Source organism: Chiloscyllium plagiosum, chromosome 23 (genome assembly GCF_004010195.1).
Source record: "Chiloscyllium plagiosum isolate BGI_BamShark_2017 chromosome 23, ASM401019v2, whole genome shotgun sequence".
Classification (NCBI taxonomy): Eukaryota; Metazoa; Chordata; class Chondrichthyes; order Orectolobiformes; family Hemiscylliidae; genus Chiloscyllium; species Chiloscyllium plagiosum.
In genome coordinates, this window is record NC_057732.1 from 38,624,174 (window position 1) to 38,645,455 (window position 21,282).

The 21,282-nt window shown below is 41.2% G+C and overlaps 1 protein-coding gene across 2 annotated transcripts in view; it reads right to left on the reverse strand.

Moving 5' to 3' along the window:
• The window catches only part of snd1 (staphylococcal nuclease and tudor domain containing 1), an 854,179-nt gene that overhangs the window by 782,692 nt on the left and 50,205 nt on the right, over positions 1-21,282 (reverse strand). For both annotated transcript variants that reach the window (XM_043713955.1, XM_043713956.1), the window contains exon 10: positions 7,754-7,867. In XM_043713955.1, coding sequence (XP_043569890.1) covers positions 7,754-7,867 — 114 coding nt within the window. The remainder of the gene's footprint in view (positions 1-7,753; positions 7,868-21,282) is intronic.

Sequence of the window (21,282 nt, forward strand, 5' to 3'; positions counted from 1 at the left end):
CTAAAATTGAATCTCTTGTCAAGAGAAAGAAGGCAGCTTATGTTAGGATGAGTCATGAAAGCTCACTTCGGGCACTTGAGAATTGCAGGTTGGCCCGTAAAGACCCAAAGGAGAGAGCTAAGAAGAACCTGGAGGAGACATGAGAAGTCATTGGCAGGTAGAATCAAGGAAAACCCTAAAGCTTCCTATAGGTATGTCATGATAAAAGAACAACCAGAGAAAGATTAGAGCCTATCAAGGAAAATAGTGGGAAGTTGTGTGTAGAGTCAGAGGAGATAGGGGAAGCGCTAAGTCAATACTTTTCATCAATATCCACACAGGAAAAGGACAAATGTTGTCAAGGAGAATATTGAGATAAAGGCTACTAGACTAGATAGGATTGATGTTCGCAAGGAGGTGTGAGCAATTCTAGGAAGAGTGAAAATAGATAAGTCCCCTGGGCCGGATGGGATTTACCCTAGGATTCTCTGGGAAGCCAGGGAGGAGATTACAGAGCCTTTGGCTTTGATCTTTATGTCGTCATTGTCTACAGGAAGTGCGGATGACAATCAGGTCAGTGGAGTTGTGGACAGTACCAAAGGATATTGCAGGTTACAGAGGGGCATAGATAAGCTGCAGAGGTGGGCTAAGAGGTGGCAAATGGAGTTTAATGCGGAAAAGTGTAAAGTGATTCACTTTGAAAGGAGCAACAGAAATGCAGAGTACTGGGCTAATGGCAAGATGCTTGGTAGTGTCGATGAGCAGAGAGATCTCGCTGTCCATGTACATCAATCCTTCAGAGTTGCCACCCAGGTTGGTAGGGTTGTTAAGAAGGCATACAGTGTGTTAGCTTTTATTGGTAGAAGGCTTAAGTTACAAGGTAATGCTGCAGCTGTACAAAACTCTGGTGTGGCCACACTTGGGAGTATTGCTTACAGTTCTGGTCACCGCATTGTAGGAAGGATGTGGAAGCTTTGGAAAGGGTGCAGGTGAGATTTACTGGGATGTTGCCTGGTATAGAGGGAAGGTCTTATGAGCAAAGACTGAGGGACTTGAGGCTGTTTTCGTTAGAGAGGAGGTTGAGAGGTGACTTATTTGAGACATATAAGATAATCAGAGGGTTAGATTGGTTAGACAGCAAGAGCATTTTTCTTCGGATGATGATGGCTAGCACTAGGGGACATAGCTTTAAATTGAGGGGTGATAAATATAGAACAGATGTAAGAGGTAATTTCTTTACTCAGTAGTAGGGGCATGGAAAGTATGTCTGCAACTGTAGTAGACTCATCAACTTTAAGGGTATTTAAATAGTCATTGGATGGACATATGGATGAAATAGTGCTGAATAAATGGGGTTCAGATTGGTTCCACAGGTCAGTAATCTTTGGCCCTCAATGTTGCAGAGTGGTACTGGAATAACTTGCCTACTGGTAGAAAGAGATCCATTAAGTCTGTCAAAATGTAACTAGATGAATTCTTGAGACTACTAGCCAGTCAGTCCCAAGATTGTTTCACTTGGAGATACCAAGTATTAAATGGAAGCAAAGGTAATTAACTAAACTAGCAAGGCATGAATGTGCATCAGTACAAAAAAGCTGAAACATTTATCTGCATACAGCTATGATTGTGCTTCAGTGAATAAAGTGAAGGGGTGCATTCTATTGCAAGATCAGACTATTTGTTGTGTCACCCTCTCTGTTAGGGGAGGTATAAATGACGCTACTAAATAATAACTGCCTGCAGAGAGACCACATGTTAAGTCTTAATCCACAAAATTCTTCAGTGGATCCCCTTGCCCCATTAACTGAGGGTCACAAAAGGCTCACAACACTGTCGATTAATTAAGATCCTGGAATTTCTAAACTAACACGGTTACAGAATCACAGAGGCTAAAAAGGAAGCTATTCAGCTCATCATATCTGTGCTCATTCTTGGAAAAAGCCATACAAATGTGTCTCATGCCTCTGCTGCTTCTCCATACCTTGCAACTTCTAATCATTCAGGTAATGATGCAATTTCCTTCTGATAACAGATTCAACAAAAATTTCCATCAACAAGCATTTCATTCCAGATTATAACATCAGCCATTTTTGTTAATTACCTTAAACTGTATTGTTTAATTTTTAATTAGTTTGTCCCTAATTATTCTATTAAAACTCATGAATTTCAAGTGCTTTATTTAGATCTCCTTTTAACCTCACCTCCTCTTTAATGTAGATGTAAGGAGCACAGTGACAGCTCACCACCACTGTTCCAAGTCAAGAAGTGATGGAAGAGAAAAAGGTGAGTTAGTTAACACTTCTCACATTTAAAAATATATAAAGCACCACTGCTCTAAATCACATAACTGTTCCATTCCATTGTGGCTTCAGTTTGTTTGCCAAATCCAAAGTGTTATAATCCCAGCTGATGTTACTGTTAGACAAGTCAGAGCCCAGAATGAAATCTTGCTTGATAGATTTCATTTTAGTGAGCATGACAGTCTTTCATGGAATCATTAGTGCAAACAGCAGATTTTATTTTAACAATAAAACAGAAGTTATTACACAAAAGAAATAAGATTAACACAGCTAAATATAACCCTTCATTGTGGATATCTTATGCCCTAACTACTCTTATCAATCTCCTAGACAGGAACTATATCTTGTATGTGGCCAAAATAGGGTCTCCATCAAACTGAGCCCAAAAGCTTTTTGACTAAAATAGAAAAAAACTTAGCTCATCCTAGATTCTGCTACAGCTACTGATTTAACGTTTTGTCACTATTTCATAAACTCCACAATATAAACAAACTTCTATTAACACTTCGGGATCCTTGCAGTCACCTGCCATGGTATACATTGATTTAAAAGTTATAGCTCTGGAAGGACTGGATTAATTTCCAAACCTCCTTCAGAAAATAAACCAACACCCATGAAATCTCATACCCTTGATCACAAAAGTAGTTTAATATGTAGAACAGCTTACAGAATTTACTTCATGAATCAATTCCATACAAGTCGTCTGAGGTTATCCAGATCTTTATATTTTATTCAGCAAAGTTTTCCTCCAACATTAGTACAAGATTACTACTATTTCCCAAGTCCATTCTTTTCAACTTTCTGACAATTTCACACCAGACAAAACTGACCTGCTTTAGAAAAACAGACTGCACTTATAGAGTAATAGAGATGTACAGCATGGAAACAGACCCCTCGGGCCAACCCGTCCATGCCGACCAGATATCCCAACCCAATCTAGTCCCACCTGCCAGCACCCGGCCCATATCCCTCAAACCCTTCCTATTCATATACCCAGCTAAATACCTTTTGAGTGCTGCAATTGTACCAGCCTCCACCACTTCCTCTGTTATATCCTTCCCCTTTCACCCTCAACCTATGCCCGCTGGTTCTGGACTCCCCGACCCCAGGGAAAAGACTTTGCCTATTTACCCTACCCATGCCCCTCATAGCTTTGTAAACCTCTATAAGGTCAACCCTCAGCCTCTGACGCTCCAGAGAAAACAGCCCCAAGCCTGTTCAGCCTCTCCCCATAGCTCAAATGCTCCAACCCTGGCAACATCCTTGTAAATCTTTTCTGAAACCTTTCAGGTTTCACAACATCTTTCCAATAGGCAGGAGACCGGAATTGCACGCAATATCCCAATAGTGGCCTAACTAATGTCCTGTAAAGCCGCAACATGACCTCCCAAATCCTGTACTCAATACTCTGACCAATAAAAGAAAGCATACCAAACGCCTTCTTCACTATCCTATCTATCTGCAACTCTACTTTCAAGGAGCTATGAACCTGCACTCCAAGGTCTCTTTGTTCAGCAATACTCTAGGACCTCACCATAAAGTGTTTAAGGCCTGCTAAGATTTGCTTTCCCAAAATGCAGTACCTCACATTTATGTGAATCAAACTCCATCTGCCACTTCTCGGCCCATTGGCCCATCTGATCATGATCCCGTTGTAATCTGAGGTAACCCTCTTCGCTGTCCACTGTACCTCTAATTTTGGCATCATCTGCAAACTTACGAACTGTACCTCTTATGCTCGCATCCAAATCATTTATGTAAATGACAAAGTAGAGAACCCAGCACTGATCCTTGTGGCACTCCACTGGTCACAGGCCTCCAGTCTGAAAAACACCACCCTCGGTCTTCTACCTTTGAGCCAGTTCTGTATCCAAATGGCTAGTTCTCCCTTTATTCAGTGAGATCTAACCGTGCTAACCAGTCTCCCATCGGGAACCTTGTCGAATGCCTTACTCAAGTCCATATAGATCACATCTACCACCCTGCCTTCATCAATCCTCTGTTACTTTTTCAAAAAACTCCATCAAGTTTGAGAGACATGATTTTCCATGCACAAAGCCATGTTGACTCTCCCTAATCAGTCCTTGCCTTTCCAAATGAAGCCCTAACTGGGATGATCAGAAAACTGAAGGATTCAAATCAGCTTTCCCAATAATGCTGCAACTTTTCCAGAGACACCATGCCCAACTGATGATTCAATTTGATTTTATTGTCACATGTACAGTGAAAAGTTTCATTTTGTGTGCAGTACTGGCAAATCATACCAAAGTGCATAAGGGTAAGAGAACCAAGTGAGGAATGCAACGTAACAGCTACTGAGAAGGTACACAAGGAGTAACACCAATATTAAATGTGAAATTTGAGATACTCATTTGGAAGTCGAAGAAAGTGGGGAAGAGCTATTCTTGAATCTGTTATGTTAACTTGCAATTAAAAGGTCAATGGACAGTAAAATGAGGTTTTTAACAACTATTTCTTAAATAGTATGTCAACAGGAACTTCAATAAGAATTCATTAAGGACTCTAATTTAGTTTTCAATTAGATGCAATCAGCATCTTATTTTCCCATGTCATTCCTGGGTCAAAATACCACTTTTAATTAATATGACTTCTCATACCAATTCAGCCAGGTCTTGCCTGTCACTAGATTCACAATATCAACAGCAGAAGAATTGAGAAGTGACTATTTTGGGGCAACACTAAGCAAAATAAAACACAACACTGCAAACAGCAAGTGTGAAGTATACTGCAAAATGTTCCAAGTGTCAAAATCCTATTTTAGGAAAGCTCCGTTCCTCCAGCAGCCTGCACAGCAAACAATGCTCCAACTAAGAATGATTAGCAGATGGCTTCTCAGTGGAACTCACTTTAGCACATAGCATAGAACCTGTAATAATTCAAATCTCTACAGTGCTCTCCTCACCTTTCCTGATCAGACGTGCATACAAGTTTGTTATAAAACAATTGAGACCTTAAAATACTTTTGTTCAGTTTCTTAGAACAATTCTTTTCCTTTAAACCAGCAAGTGACAATTATACTACTAGAACTAGTGGCTTGGAAAATTTACTGAACTTAACAGTATGAGGAAGCTGAATGAACATGTCTAGTCAATACAGAAGTAGTTAAGATTAATGACCATTGCTACTGGTATTAATTCAGCTTTTGCATTATGGGGCACAGCAATTTCTTCAGCCTAATGCTTTAGGATCATTCTTCAGAATTGTAGCACCACCCAAAATTAAATGAAATAAATTAAATATTAAATTTAATAATGATTTTTGATGATGAATAGATAGTAATAAATGTATTAATAGGCACTGCTTAGTTTAAAAATGTCTTTAGGAATCAAATAGGGAGTTCAGGATACAGCTGTGTTAAAACCACATGAAGTAACAAGAAAGCAGATTGACATATGAAGCAGTAGTGTCTAAAATGTTAACTAACAAGCTGACAGCGTGACAGCTGCTGTTAAATGTATTTTTATATTGCCATTTTTCTTCATTTGCAATACATGATTCTTTGGCAACAGAAAGCTGGCATATTTTAAAAAAATAAAGATAGAGCAAGTTAACAATACTGTATTTCAAACAGACTATTACAGTCACTCAATCAACGTCTTCCAATTTGAACATGAATTGCACTAACTGTCAAATCCACTTCAAAATCTAGGCTGTGCTTTCCTACTTACTCAGTACATTTAACCAAAGTCGAAAGGACTCTAGCAACTCGCTAACAGCATTGTGGGTCTAAATACTCCAAATGGTCTGCAGCAGTTCATGGCAGCACCTCACCACCACTGCATCAAGGCCAACTCGGATGGGCAATAACTGCCGTCTCAGTGGTATCAACAGCCCACGATTGAGTGGAAGAAACAAACACTGCACATAAACAATAAAAAATACATAATATGCTGAAGTTTCAAGTACAGTGCTTGATTGAGGTGGAATTTTCAGCAACCCAATGTAATTTCAATCAAGACATGTTTCTTCAATTGTTTTCACAAATTATTTAGAATGTCAGCTTAAGAGAAAGAACCAACTCTTATTATAAACACATTATAACATTTATCAGATTTTAAAAACCTGGAATTTGCCTTAAGTTATAAATAATTTGTCTAAGGATAGGATTAGATAAATTGCTCTCAAGTTCTTCAAGTATATACAAATTTAAATTAACATGCAGAAATAACTGCACAAAATCATTTTCTTAAAAAAACCAATCACTAGCTTAGTGGCATAAACTTACTGGACATTGCAATAATAGAAAATGCCAGGTTATCAAAAATCTGAGTTCTCAATCCAGAGCACTGACTTGGGTAGCCAAATGGTACCAATGACAGGATTCCAGAATTGTGCCAAAAAAATACACTTTTCTATACTACATATGTGCATAAACATTCTCTCCCCAGTAGGGCCTGGCATGATCAACATTCCACTGAAGTAATGGAAAAGGGATGGCAGAACAGTTTTGATAAATCTAAAGGCATGTCAAGAGCAGCCAGTACCACCCACAAGCATATTACAGGATGAATTAAGGAGGGAAGAGTGCAAATATTGTAAGATAACAGTAAACAGTCAGCATTTGTGAATAGAAAATACAAGCTATTGGTTTACTTAGTGCACATTTATATGAAACAGGTCAGTCAGCATTAATTTTTCTCATAGTGATTGCAATATCTGTACAGTTGCATCAGAATGAAAAGATCATCTACCCAAGATGTAAAACCTTTCTTTCCCAAGAGATGCTGCCTGACACAAGTGCTTCCAGCATCTTACATTTTAAGAAAAAACAGAACATTTGAAGAGCACAGAAGATACAACAGAAGGTGCCATCAGTTTTGTGATCCAACAATCAAATGTCAATTGGCTGCTATAATCAATGAAAATTAACAGTTTTTTTGGGGGGGATTATTATTTTTAAACACAAAGTAGTCAGGATATTTCTTCTTTCTCTGGATACATTGATATTTCTATATTGCTAGTGACAAAATAGCTTAGCAGCATAGGTATATTGTGTTTTGCAGCAGCAATAAGTAAATGTTTCACACTCGACACATTCTCTCATTCAGGTGAAACAAGAGGATAACGTCACCATTATACAACTTGCTCATTTAATTGATAGCAAGATATATAGGTGTAACAAGCAATAATGATTGCTGCATTATCCTGAAAAACGTGGGTCTTTTTTAGTACAACAACAAGCGTAATTCAAATTCAATAGCCAGAGTTAACAATCCAATATCCAATACAGGGAGAAAATGAGGATTACAGATGCTGGAGATCAGAGTCGAGAGCATTGTTCTGGAAAAGCACAGCAGGTCAGGCAGCATTCCTGATGCCTTTCATCAGGAATCCTGATGCCCGAAACATAGATTCTCCTGCTCCTTGGATGCTGCCTGACCTGCTGTGCTTTTTCAACAGCACACTCTCGACCCTAATATCCCCCCCCATCCCATCTAAATCAGACTACTCACCTGGTTAACCTCTCCTTCGAGCCTCGGAGGCCGAATGCTGGATAGGTGGATGGTCTTTTGTTCACCTGAATTCAACTTTACCACCATTGCATCTGCATTCACGATTTGCATAACCTGAAACAAAAGAACAGATAATGGGATTATTTCAACAGACTGACTATTCTGTGCAATGTTCATTATGCATTCAGAACATCTGCAACATACATTTAATACTATTAAGAGCACCAGATACTTTTAATGGCTGTACAAATTATTTTCCAGCTGAAGATGAATCTAAGCTTCCAGCTCTACCAGAGTAACTGTTTTCATACCTCTTTTCCTTTCAGACATTCCTGAAGAATGACTTCATTAATTAAGTGTTTGGTCACCTTTAATACTATCTTATGTTGCTCAATGGCAAATGGTTTTGTATTACACTCCTGTGAAACTTCTTGGAGTGTTTTACTACTCTAAATCATTTGAGTTGGTTTTCCACTATTTGGCATTACAATAGTCAAAATACCATGGAACGATAATCATTAACTGCAGTACAGAAATATTGGGAATAGTCAAACATACCAAAATAAAAGAATTACACTCTTACTGTCCAACTTGCAAATACCTAGAGATTGTTTGTCCTAAACAAAGTCACTATGTGGCACTCAATCAAACACATAGATCTAGACCCAATGTAGCAGCCACTACAACAAACAACGGGAACTGGCAACTGAGAGCAGCAGGAACAGAACCAAATAAATTTCAGAAGGCACACTACAGCAGTGCAGTGCTTCATAGGAGGCTCAAAAACACTGAAGATGTCACCCAGACAGGGGATGAAACAATACTTAAAGTATTCATCCCAAATACACACAAGCCTACTGCCATTATAAGTGCCCACTGTGATCAATCTATGCATGCAGAATTGTACATCACACCAACTGAGAAATACAGCTCTTGAAGTTCTACATTGTCCTCTTATTGGTTATGGAGTTCTACTGCGAGAATGTGACAGAGGCCATAGAATAAGTATCCAATTCCTGCAGCAGGTTTCTTAATAATTGGATTGGAGTCAATCAAATTGGCTGAAGGTTGGCATCTTGAACACTGGAGACCTCTGAAAGGAGTCAAGTACATCATTCACTCAATACTTCTGGCTTAAGATTCATGCAAATTCTTCAGCCTTGCCTTTTGCCCTAATGCACTGTGTTCCTCACCATTTCTACTTGGAGAAAGTGAGGACTGCAGATGCTGGAGATCAGAGCTGAAAATGTGTTGCTGGAAAAGCGCAGCAGGAGAATCGACATTTCGGGCAGAAGCCCTTCTTCAGGAATGAGGAAGGGCTCATTCCTGAAGAAGGGCTCATGCCCGAAACGTCGATTCTCCTGCTCCTTGGATGCTGCCTGACCTGCTGCGCTTTTCCAGCAACACATTTTCAGCCACCATTTCTACTTAGTTTGGTTTTTAATGTCCATCACCATTGAAAACTGGATGTGGCAACTGAGCTTTGATCTGTTAGTTATGGGAGCACCTAAAACACATGTGTGCTTTGAAATAAGGCTGCATTGCTGATCAATGCTACTCCAGTGTGCAACTTTAGGTGTGTATGAGCAACTTTGGAGTTTTTGTTTAAAAGAAAACTCAGTGCTGTAGAACACTGGAGATTTACTACTGAATAATTTTTTTTTAAATCAAATCAATAACCACAGCAAGATCTGGACAATATCCAGGTTCGGGCTGACAAGTAGCAAATAACACTCACACCACAGATGCCAGGCAATGAGCATATCCAACAAAAGAGAATCTAACCATCACGTCCTGACATTCGATGACAATACCATTACTGGACCCTCCGCTATCAACATCCTGGAGGTTACCATTGAACAGGAACAGAACTGGACTGGCCATATAAATACAGACTAGAGGCTTGGAATACTATCGTAAAGACATCTTCTCGTGACACTGCCAAAGCCAGTTCATGACCTACAAGGCGCAACTCAGTACTATAATAGAATACTCACCACATGCTTAGATGAGTGCAGCTCTCATAATATTCAACAAACTTAAAAATCCAAAACAAGCAGCCCACTTGAACAGCACCACATTCACAAACATTCACTCTCTCCACCAATGTTCAGTAGCAGCAGCGTGCCATCGACAAGATATACTGCCCAGAACTTTACCAAGACTCATTAGACAACACCTTCCAAACACAGGACTATCATCTAGATGGGCAAGGGCAGCAAATTCACAGGAACACCACTGACTGCAAATTCCCCTCCAAGCCACTCGCTACCCTGACTTGGAAATACATCATTATTTCTTCAGTGCTGCGGAGTCAAAATCTGAAACTCACTAACAGCATTGAGAGGCAGATGGCTTAGTGGTATTATTGCTGGACTGTTAAACCAGAGACCCTCTGGGTGTTCAGAGTCTTGTAACCATCTGACTTCTCCAACACTGAATTAAGGAGGTTTGTTGAAAGCAATATTTTACTTTTTCTTTCCTCCTAGGTTCCACAAAAATATTGAAACAAAGGTGATTCTCTACTGTTTCTCTCATCTGTCCTGTAGATTCCACAACCAATAATATCAGTGATTCCTTAAACTTATTTAATCAGGTGCAATGACTAAGACAGCAAAAGGTTGGATCTTTCTTCTTGAGGTTTTCTATATTTCATTCTTGGTATCTCAGCCTCTCTTGGGTGTGAACTATGGAATGTCAGACAGCAAAATTCTACAATGAGTGCTTGGGAGGCATCTTCGCCTCTCAAGATATGGTTATTGCTGACAGTAGTTTTATTAATTTTTTTATATAGAAAAATGTAAAAATAATCTGAGAGAAGATCTTTTTAAAGGAGTAGTTACCGCTTTTTAAATGATTTCGAATACAAATGTTGGGGAGTTGTTTAGTTCAGAGGTGATGATGCAATAGTGACACCATACTTTATGGCAATGTTGTAAATATCTTTAACTGTAAGTTGATATTCCCACTGCCTCAGTGCCAATATCTTTGGGTAATGTAGAAGATGAGTCTTCCACGGCCTTTATAATGGTTAATTTATTGGAAGATACTCAACCCGATTTTTGGCTTTGCCTGTCTTGTGCTTCTCACTTCTTTCATGCTGTGATTCATTGTGTATATTCACCATCAAGAATGGCCACTTTGATGACTTGGAGGGTTTGTGGCATCTATAGATTTGTAATGCAGCGGAGGCTGCCAAGCAAGGCAAAAAGAAGGAAGAGTGCCCTCAGCTGATTCAGAAAGGGAAAAGTCTCAGAAAGCCCTTTCTAATCCTTGAAATCGAATGAATGAGTCACAAGAAATTACCATGATTGAAAGATATTTTGTCCAGTTTATCCATTTGATTTTTTTGTGACTGTGATGCACTGAGGAAGTGATTGCCTAGTGGAATTATCACTATACTACTAATCCAAGTAACTTTGTGGGAAAATGTGTTTGAATTCTGCCATAGTGGATGGTAGAATTTGAATCAATAAGAATCTGGAATTAAGACTAACTCACTATGAAACCATCGTCCATTGTTGTGAAAACCGACCTGGTTTACTAATGTCCTTTTCAGAAGAAAACTGCTATGGTTGCTTGGTCTGGTCTACATGTAACTCTAGACCCACTGCAATGTAGTTGACACTTAACTGTCCTCAGGGCCATAAATGCTGACCTAGCCTGAGGCAGCCACATCCCATGAATAGAACAAAGAAAATTACTACATAGGACAGGTCCTCCAAGCCTGCGCCGATCCCGATCCCCTATCAAAACCTGTCGCCTATTCTCTCAGGGTCTGTATCCCTCTGCTCCCTGCCCTGTGCATGCCGTTCCTGACTCATTACAAGACTCATTCCTGGGTTCCATAACCTAAGCTGGCATTCCAGCAGAGGAATACTATCAGAAGAGCCACATTTTAGTCATGGTGCTAAAGGCAGGCAATGTTTGTCTGTTCCAGTAAGTCAAATATCAAAATTCCATGGCACTTATGAAGAGCTAAAAGTTCTTCCACACCAATCCCAAATTTAAAACATGAACTGACCATCTTCTTATGGCTGTGGAGTTTTGCTATACTTAAAATGACTGGAGTATGATATGACTGCACTTCAAAATAAAGTGATTAACAATTATTCACAATCAACAAGGCACAACATAAAATACAAAATTTCCTGTCTTCACCCCACGATGACATTCCTTCTGAATTGCTGTCAGGTTACAAGAGAACCTGGTTTTGAGTAATGTTGATCTACCATGTCAATTGTTGAGTTTAACAAAATAAATTACAGCTTGTATCTGCTTACCAACTTCCCAAAATGTCAAATGGGTTTAAATTGATTGCTTCAGATCTTCAACGGATTCGAACTTTACCAGTGAAGCACCAATTCCTTAATCAGATTTATTGCCTGCGCCATCACAAACTTGCATTTGGTCAATCAATCCTATCTAATTAAACCTCACTTTCATCATTCCCCATCCAAGTGACATGTAAAATATGTGTCAAATCACAAGTCCTTCACTCCACCTCCAACTCAAGGGCTGGTTGTTAAAACTCATATGAAAAAGATCTAACAGCAAATCAAGTGTGAACTGTACTGTGTAATGAGGTACCAACACCATTATAGAATGGATTGCATCAAATTATTCAACCTTAGTCCAAAAAATTACAATTAGCCTCAGTACAAATGAAATAGGAATGAATGCATAATGAGGTCAACACGCATGTCCATTTCCAAATGCTCTCCAGTGACTACTGCTGTAAAATTCTCACACATTCACAATGAACAAAGTACTCTCAATGTAGAAAGTCATTGTAGCAATTTCGTGAGATTTGGAGAATTTACATATTGGACTATATCACTTTCAAAGGTAGCACGACATTAATTGACGTATTAAGGTAACCACAGTTATCTATGGTTCAACAGCACCCTCTTGTGTCAACACAAACTCCACAGTCTACAAATCTATTTTACTATATTTCAAAGCTCTCCATCGATAAAAATCACAACACCAGGTTCAAGTCCAACACACTAGCTTTCGGAGCGCCGCTCTTTCATGAGGTGTTTGTGGAAGACAATTGTAAGGCACAGAATTTATAGCAAAAATTTACAGTATGATGTAACTGAAATTATACATTGAAAAATACCTTGATTGTCTGTTGAGTCTTTCATCTATTCGAATACCATGATAGTTTCACTTCTTTCATTTGTAAATCACAAAATTTTTTTTTGAAGAAGTTGCATTCTCAGGTTAACTGTAACAATTGGTGTTAGCTGGACAATATATTAACATATTGTTCAACATATTGTCTAGCTAACACCATTGTTACAGTTAACCTGAGAATGCAACTTTTTTTTTAAAAAGTTGTGAGATTTACAAATGGAAGAAGTGAAACTATCATGGCATTTGAACAGATGAAAGACTCAGACAATCAAGGTATTTTTCAATGTATAATTTCAGTTACATCATACTGTAAATTTTTGCAATAAATTCTGTGCCTTACAATTGTGTCGTCCACAACCACGTGATGAAGGAGTGTTGCTCCAAAAGCTACTGTGCTTCCAATTAAACCTGTATGATTATAATCTGGTGTTGTGTGATTTTTAACTTTGTACACCCCAGTCCAACACCAGCATCTCCAAATCATAGAGTTGAGTCACAGATGTACAGCACAGTAACAGACCCTTCGGTCCAACTCATCCATGCTGACCAGATATCCCAACCCAAGCAGTCCCACTTGCCAGCACCCGGCCCATATTTCTTCAAACCCTTCCTGATCATATCCCCATCCAGATGCCTTTTAAATGTTGCAATCGTACTAGCCTCCATCACTTCCTCTAGCAGCTCAATGTCCTGTACAGCCGCAGCAGGACCTCCCAACTCCTATACCCAATACTCTGACCAATAAAGAAAAGCATACAAAATGCCTTCTTCACTGCCCTATCTACCTGTGACTCCACTTTCAAGCAGCAATGAACCTGCATTCCAAGGTCTCTTTGTTCAGCAACACTCCCCAGGACATTACCATTAAGTCCTGCTAAGATTTGCTTTCCCAAAATGCATTTATCTAAATTAAACTCCATCTGCCACTTCTCAGCCCATTGGCCATCTGATCAAGATCCCACTGTTATCGGAGGTAACCCTCTTTACTGTCCACTACATCTCCAATTTTGGTGCCATCGGCAAACTTACTAACAATACCTCTAATGCTCGCATCCAAATCATTTATATAAATGGTGAAAAGTAGTGGACCCAGCACCGATCCTTGTGGCACTCCACTGGTCACAGGCCTCCAGTCTGAAAAACAACCCTCCACCACCACCCTCTGTCTTCTACCTTTGAGCCAGTTCTGTATCCAAATGGCTAATTCTCCCTGAGATCTAACCTTGCTAACCAGTCATCCATGGGAAACCTTGTCAAACGCTTTACGGAAGTCCATATAGATCATATTCACCATTCTGCCCTCATTAATCCTTTTTGTTACTTCTTCAAAAAACTCAATCAAGTTTGTGAGACATGATTTCCCAAGGACAAAGCCATGCTGATGATCCCTAATCAGTCCTTGCCTTTCCAAATACATGTACATCCTGTCCTTCAGGATTCCCTCCAACAACTTGTCCACCACCGACGTCAGGCTCACTGGTCTATAGTTCCCTTTCTTAAATAGTGGCACTGCATTAGCCAACCTCCTGTCATCCAGCACCTCACCTGTGACTATCAATAATACAAATATCTCAGCAAGGGGCCAAGCAATCACTTCCCTAGCTTCCCAGAGTTCTAGGGTACACCTGATCAGGTCCTGGGGATTTATCTACTTTTATGCGTTTCAAGACATCCAGCACTTCCTCCTTTGTAATAGGGACATTTTTCAAGACGTCACCATCTATTTCCCTACAGTCTATATCTTCCATATCCTTTTCCACAGTAAACACTGATGCAAAATACTCGTTTCATATCTCCCCCATCTCCTGCGGCTCCACGTAAAACACGCCTTGCTGATCTTTGAGGGACCCTATTCTCTCCCTAGTTATCCTATTGTCCTTCAGGGTCAAAACCCTTTGGATTATCCTTAGTTCTATTTGCCAAAGCTATCTCATGTCCCCTTTTTGCCCTCCTGATTTCTCTCAAGTATATTCTTACTGCCTTTATACTCTTCTAAAAATCATTCGATCTATCTTGCCTATACCTGACATCTGTTTCCTTCTTTTTCTTAATCAAACACGCAATTTCTCTATCATCCAGCTTTCCCTACCCCTACTAGCATTTCCTTTCACCCTAACAGGAATATACTATCTCTGGACTATCATTATCTCATTTTTGAAGGCTTCCCATTTTCCAGCCATCTCTTTATCTGCGAACATCTGACCCCAGTCAGCTTTTGAAAGTTCTTGCCTAATACTGTCAAAATTGGCCTTTCTCCAATTTAGAACTTCAACTTTTAGATCTGGTTGATCCTTTTCCATCACTGTTTTAAAACTAGTAGAACTTTGGTCACTGGCCCAAAAGTGCTCCCCTACTGATACCTCAGTCACCTGCCCTGCCTTATTTGCCAAGAGTAGGTCAAGTTTTGCACCTTCTCTAGTAGGTCCATCCACATATTGAATCAGAAAATTTTCTTGTACACACAAATTCCCTTAACACTATGACAGTCCTAGTCTATGTTTGGAAATTAAAATCCCCTACTATAACTACCCTTTTATTCTTACAGATAACTGAGATCTCCTCACAAACCGGTTTCTCAATTTCGCTTCGACTATTAGGAGGACTATAATAAAATCCCAATGTGATGACCATCCCTTTCTTATTTCTCAGTTCCACCCAAATAACGTCCCTGGATCTATATCTGGGAATATCCTCCCTCAGGACAGCTGTAATGCCATCCTTTATCAAAAACTTCACTCCCTCGTCTCTCTTGCCTCCCTTTCTGTCCTTCCTGTAGCATTTGTATCCCGGAACATTAAGCTGCCAGTCCTGCCCGTTCCTGAGCCATATTTCTGTAATTGCTCTGATAACCCAGTCCCATGTTCCTAACTATGCCCCGAGTTCATCTGCTTTCCCTGTTACGCCTCTTGCATTGATATAAATGCAGTTTATCAGTTTTGCCTTGTTCTCTGCTTTGTCCCTGCCTGCCCTGACTGTTTGAATTGCTTCTTTTCTCAACTGTATCAGTCTCAGATTGATTTCTTTCTTCACTATCTCCTTGGTCCCATGCCCCCACCTTAAATTGTTTAAATCCTCCTGAGCAACTCTAGCAAATATCCCTGCCAGCATATTAGTCCCCTTCCAGTTCAGGTGCGATCCGTCCTTCTTGCACCACTTCTACCCCAAAACAGCTTCCAATGATTCAAAAATGTGAATCCTTCTCCCATTCACCAGCTCCTCAGCCATGCATTCATCTGCTCTATCCTCCTATTCCTACCCTCATTAGCTTGCATGACCAGGAGTAATCCAGATATTACTACTATCGAGGACCTCCTTTTTAACTTCTTGCCTAACTCTCTGTAATCTCCCTTCAGAATCTCATCCTTTTCCCTTCCTATGTCGTTAGTTCCAATGTGTACAATGACATCGTGCTGGTCCCTCTCCCCCTTGAGAACATTCTGCACCCTCTGAGACATCCTTGATCCTGGCACCAGGGTGGCAACACACATTGTGATTTTTCGCTGCTGCAACAAAAACATCTGTCTGTGCCTTGAACTAGAGAGTCCCCTAACACAACTGATCTCTTGGAACCTGACGTACCCCTCACTGCATTAGAGCCAGTCTCGTGCGACATTCCCCTGAGAATCCACCCCCTACATTTTCCAAAACATCATATTTGTTTGAAATGGGAATAGCCACAGAAGACTCCTGCAAAACCTGTTACCTTTCCTGGAGTTAAAGCATCTGTGTGACTGTATCTGAGACTTTTCCCCCTTCCTATGACTGCCATCCATCATATCCCCTTGTTCCTCACTGCCTCTAACTGTCTCTCCAACCGATCCATTCGATCTGATAGGATTCACAACCAACAGCATTTATTGCAGATATAATCCTCTAACACGTAATCTCTCCCTAAACTCCCACATTCGACAAGAGGAGCATATCACTCTGCCAGAGGCCATTTTTGCTTCTTCCAAAGTACAGACCCAGAAAATAGCACTGTCTTATTCCTCTACAAAACACTGCTCCAGGCTAACTTAATACTTATTGCTTATACTTAAGAGACCTAATCAAGAGACCTATCTCAATAAAACATATCAAGAAAGCACCCACTCTACTCACTACTGCAGACTTACTGTAAGGCCACACTAAAACATATTCACTTATCGATTTCTGTGCTGTGACAAAACAGGTTCCTCCAAGACTAGTTGTGAATATCACTGTTTATTAATTTCCCCAGGTGCACTCCGATGTCCAGCGATACGTGAATTTAAACAGCAAAGACAGTAACTGCGCAGGTTCACTACTGTGTCAGTTAGCAGTGCAGGTTTCTTTTTTTCTCTCTCTCGCCTGCACTGAACTCACCATGTGCTGCCTTTGTCTGTTTCTCTCCCTTTTAGAAGTGCCGTAATAGAGTCACAGATGTACTGCACAGAAATAGACCCTTCGGTCCAACTCAATGCCGACCAGCTATCCCAACCCAATTTAGTCCCACCTGTCAGCACCTGGCCCATATCCCTCCAAATCCTTCCTATTCATACACCCATTCAGATGTCTTTTAAATGTCACAATCGTACTAGCCTCCACCACATCCTCTGGCAGCTCATTTCATACACATACCACCCTCCGTGTAAAAGCTTCCCCTTAGGTCTCTTTTATATCTTTCCCTTCTCACCCAAAACCTATGCCTTCTAGTTCTGGACTCCCAGAAGCCAGGAAAAAGACTTTTTCTATCTAACCTATCCATGCCCCCTCATAATATGTAAACCTCTATAAGGCCACCCCTCAGCCTCCGACGCTCCATGGATAAAGGCCCCAGCCTGTTGAGTCTCTCCCTGGAGTTCAAATCCTCCAATCCTGGCAACATCCTTGTACATCTTTTCTGAACCCTTTCAAGTTTCACAACATCTTTCCGATAGGAAGGAGACCAGAATTGCACGCAATATTCCAACAGTGGCCTAACCAATGTCCTATATAGCCACAACATGACCTCTTAACTCCTGTACTCAATACTCTAATCAATAAAGGAAAGCATACCAAACGCCTTCTTCACTATCCCATCTACCTGCGATTCCACTTTCAAGGAGCTATGAACCTGCACTCCAAGGTCTCTTTGTTCAGCAACACTCCCTAGGACCTTACCATTAAGTGTATAAGTCCTGCTAAGATTTGCTTTCCCAAAATGCAGCACCTCGCATTTATCTAAATTAAACTCCATCTGCCACTTCTCAGCCCATTGGCCCATCTGGTCAAGATTCCGTTGTAATCTTGTTTTAACTTCTTTGCTTCTCCAAAGTTCCAAAATAATGCAACAGCATTAAAAAAACAGTAAATGCTGCTCCTGGACTTTGACGCTTTAATATTGCAGTATTGAGGTCTGATAGTGCAGTTCTAATTCAAAGATCACTACATAGGTTGCAGCACTTGTTTTTCTTCTTGACCTCAGCCTGTAACATTATCAAATCCACAACACACAAGGTAAATATTCAAACAGCTAAACCAGCTTACTAAAAATTAATACACATACATACAAGTGTTTCACCAATGTGACCCTACATAAGTGCCAAAAGGCAATAAGATAGTACAGTCTCTCTGCAGTGGCCCAGAAAACAAAGTCTTTCTCAAACCACATTCAAGGATATTATGACCAGTGACATAACAGCAGAAACAAATAATAGCTGGAAATAGTCATGTTGGGAAGCACTTGTGGAGAGAAGAATAAAGTTAAAATTTGAGATCTATGATCTCTCATCTGAACGAACAGTTGATTAAACGGACATCCTGATGAAAAGTTAGAGATAAATTGTTAAGTCTGCCCCTCTCTCCTCAAATCCTTACTCACTTGCTCAGTATTTCCCACATTTCTCCTTGTTGTTCACGTTTTCAATATGCACAGTTTTTTCCTTTTTGTACCAGTATCACGCAGGAGGTTTTATGCTTTTCAGCCCAAGAATACAGTGACTTAACAAAAAGCATTTTTACAAACAGCTCTGCCAGTAAAGATATTCCTCGGTGTTTACAATACTGAGTCAATTCTAATATTATGATGAATTGAGTAAACAAATCAACAATTAAGACTTCATCTTTTTGAGTTAAAATGTTGTGGATTCAGATTACACTACAGGGTCTGGAGTGCAAAATCCAAGTCCTGCATTGTTGGGGATGCTGACTCTCTGATGGAGATCTGATGTGCAAATCGGCATTGTGCGCGCACCATTCTAAGACTTCCTGTTCTTTTGTGAAGCATAAAAATAAGGAGCAAACAATAACTTGCGTAAGTATCAAGAGGCATTTTCAAATGTAGAAAAACTTTGAAGCCATTATACATACATCAGGATCCCTACAAAAAGCAAAGTGAATACCAGGTAAACTTTGATTTGATGCTGGAGAAAGATATGCATATAGAGCTAACCAAAGGAGTCCACAGCTGTTTAAAAAAACACACTAGGGCAATTAACATTTGCTTCAAAAATCAGTAAAAAAAAACAATGCCTCCAGTTAACATCTCATGCAAAGACTGGTCTCTCCCATTACAAAGAATATAGCTGAGTTTGTCTCCTTGCATTCTGGTGTGGTATCACTTCTCAATTCCTTCTGACCCAGGGCAGTACATGAGCAACTGTGTCAAACTTACCATGTGAAGATTAGATTAGATTCCCTACCGTGTGGAAACAGACTCTTCGGCCCAACCAGTCCACACCGACCCTCCAAAGAGTGACTCACCCAGACACATTTCCCTCTGACCTAAAACTATGGGACAATTTAGCATGGCTAATTCTCCTGATCTTTGGACTATGGGAGGAAACCGGAGCACCTAGAGGAAACCCAAGCAGACACGGGGAGAATGTGCAAACTCCACACAGACAGTCGCCCGAGGCTGGAATTGCACCCAGGACCCTGGTGCTGTGAGGCAGCAGTGCTAACCACTGAGCCATTGTGCCGCCCCGATCATCAATTATCAGTAATCTTTGAGAACTTTGAATCTTTACAATTGCATAGAGTTACGATCCCACCCTCTGATGACCTCTTCCCCCGCCTCCAACACACCCCGTGCTGGCCTCTTACTCGCCCTCGATCTCTTCATAGCTAACTGCCGCCGTGACATTGACCGCCTAAACCTCTCCATCCCTCTCACTCACTCCAACCTCTCGCCCTCGGAACGTGCAGCCCACCACTCCAACCCCAACCTCACCATCAAACCGGCAAACGAGGGAGGCGCGATGGTAGTTTGGCGCACTGATCTCTATATTGCTGAGGCTAAACACCAGCTCGCGGACACCTCCTCCTACTGCCCCCTCGACCATGACCCCACCTCCCACCATCAAACCATCATCTCCCAGACCATCCATAACCTCATCACCTCAGGGGATCTCCCATCCACTGCCTCCAACCTCATAGTCCCACAACCCCACACCGCCCGTTTCTACCTCCTGCCCAAAATCCACAAACCCGACTGCCCCGGCCAACCCATTGTCTCAACCTGCTCCTGCCCCACCGAACTCATTTCTGCATACCTTGACACGGTCCTGTCCCCCTTAGTCCAAGAACTCCCCACCTACACCCTCCACCTCTTCCATGATTTCGCTTCCCCGGCCCCCAACGCCTTTTTACCATGGACATCCAGTCCCTATACACCTCCATCCCACATCACGAAGGCCTCAAAGCCCTCTGCTTCTTCCTTTCCCGCCAAACCAACCAGTACCCTTCCACTGATACTCTCCTTCGACTGACTGAACTGGTCCTCACTCTGAACAACTTCTCCTTCCAATGCTCCCACTTCCTCCAAACCAAAGGAGTAGCCATGGGCACCCGCATGGGCCCTAGCAATGCCTGCCTCTTCGTTGGATATGTGGAACAGGCCATCTTCCGAGCTACACTGGCACGACCCCCCACCTTTTCCTCCGCTACACTGATGACTGTACCGCCGCTACCTCATGCTCCCACGAGGAGGTTTAACAGTTCATCCACTTTACTAACACCTTCCACCCCGACCTCAAATTTACCTGGACCGTCTCAGACTCCTCCCTCCCCTTCGTAGACCTCTCCATCTCTATCTCGGACGACCGACTCAACACGGATGTATACTATACCGACTGACTCCCACAACTACCTAGATTACACCTCCTCCCACCCTGCCCCCTGTAAAAACGCCATCTCATATTCACAATTCCTTTGCCGTATCTGCTCCCAGGAGGACCAATTCCAATACCGAACAACCCAGATGGCCTCCTTCTTCAAAGACCGCAATTTCCCCTCAGACGTGGTTGACTATGCTCTCCACCGCATCTCCTCCACCCTTGAACCCCTCCCCTCCAATTGCCACCAGGACAGAACCCCACTAGTCCTCACCTACCACCCCACCAACCTCCAGATACATCGGATCATCCTTTGTCATTTCCGCCACCTCC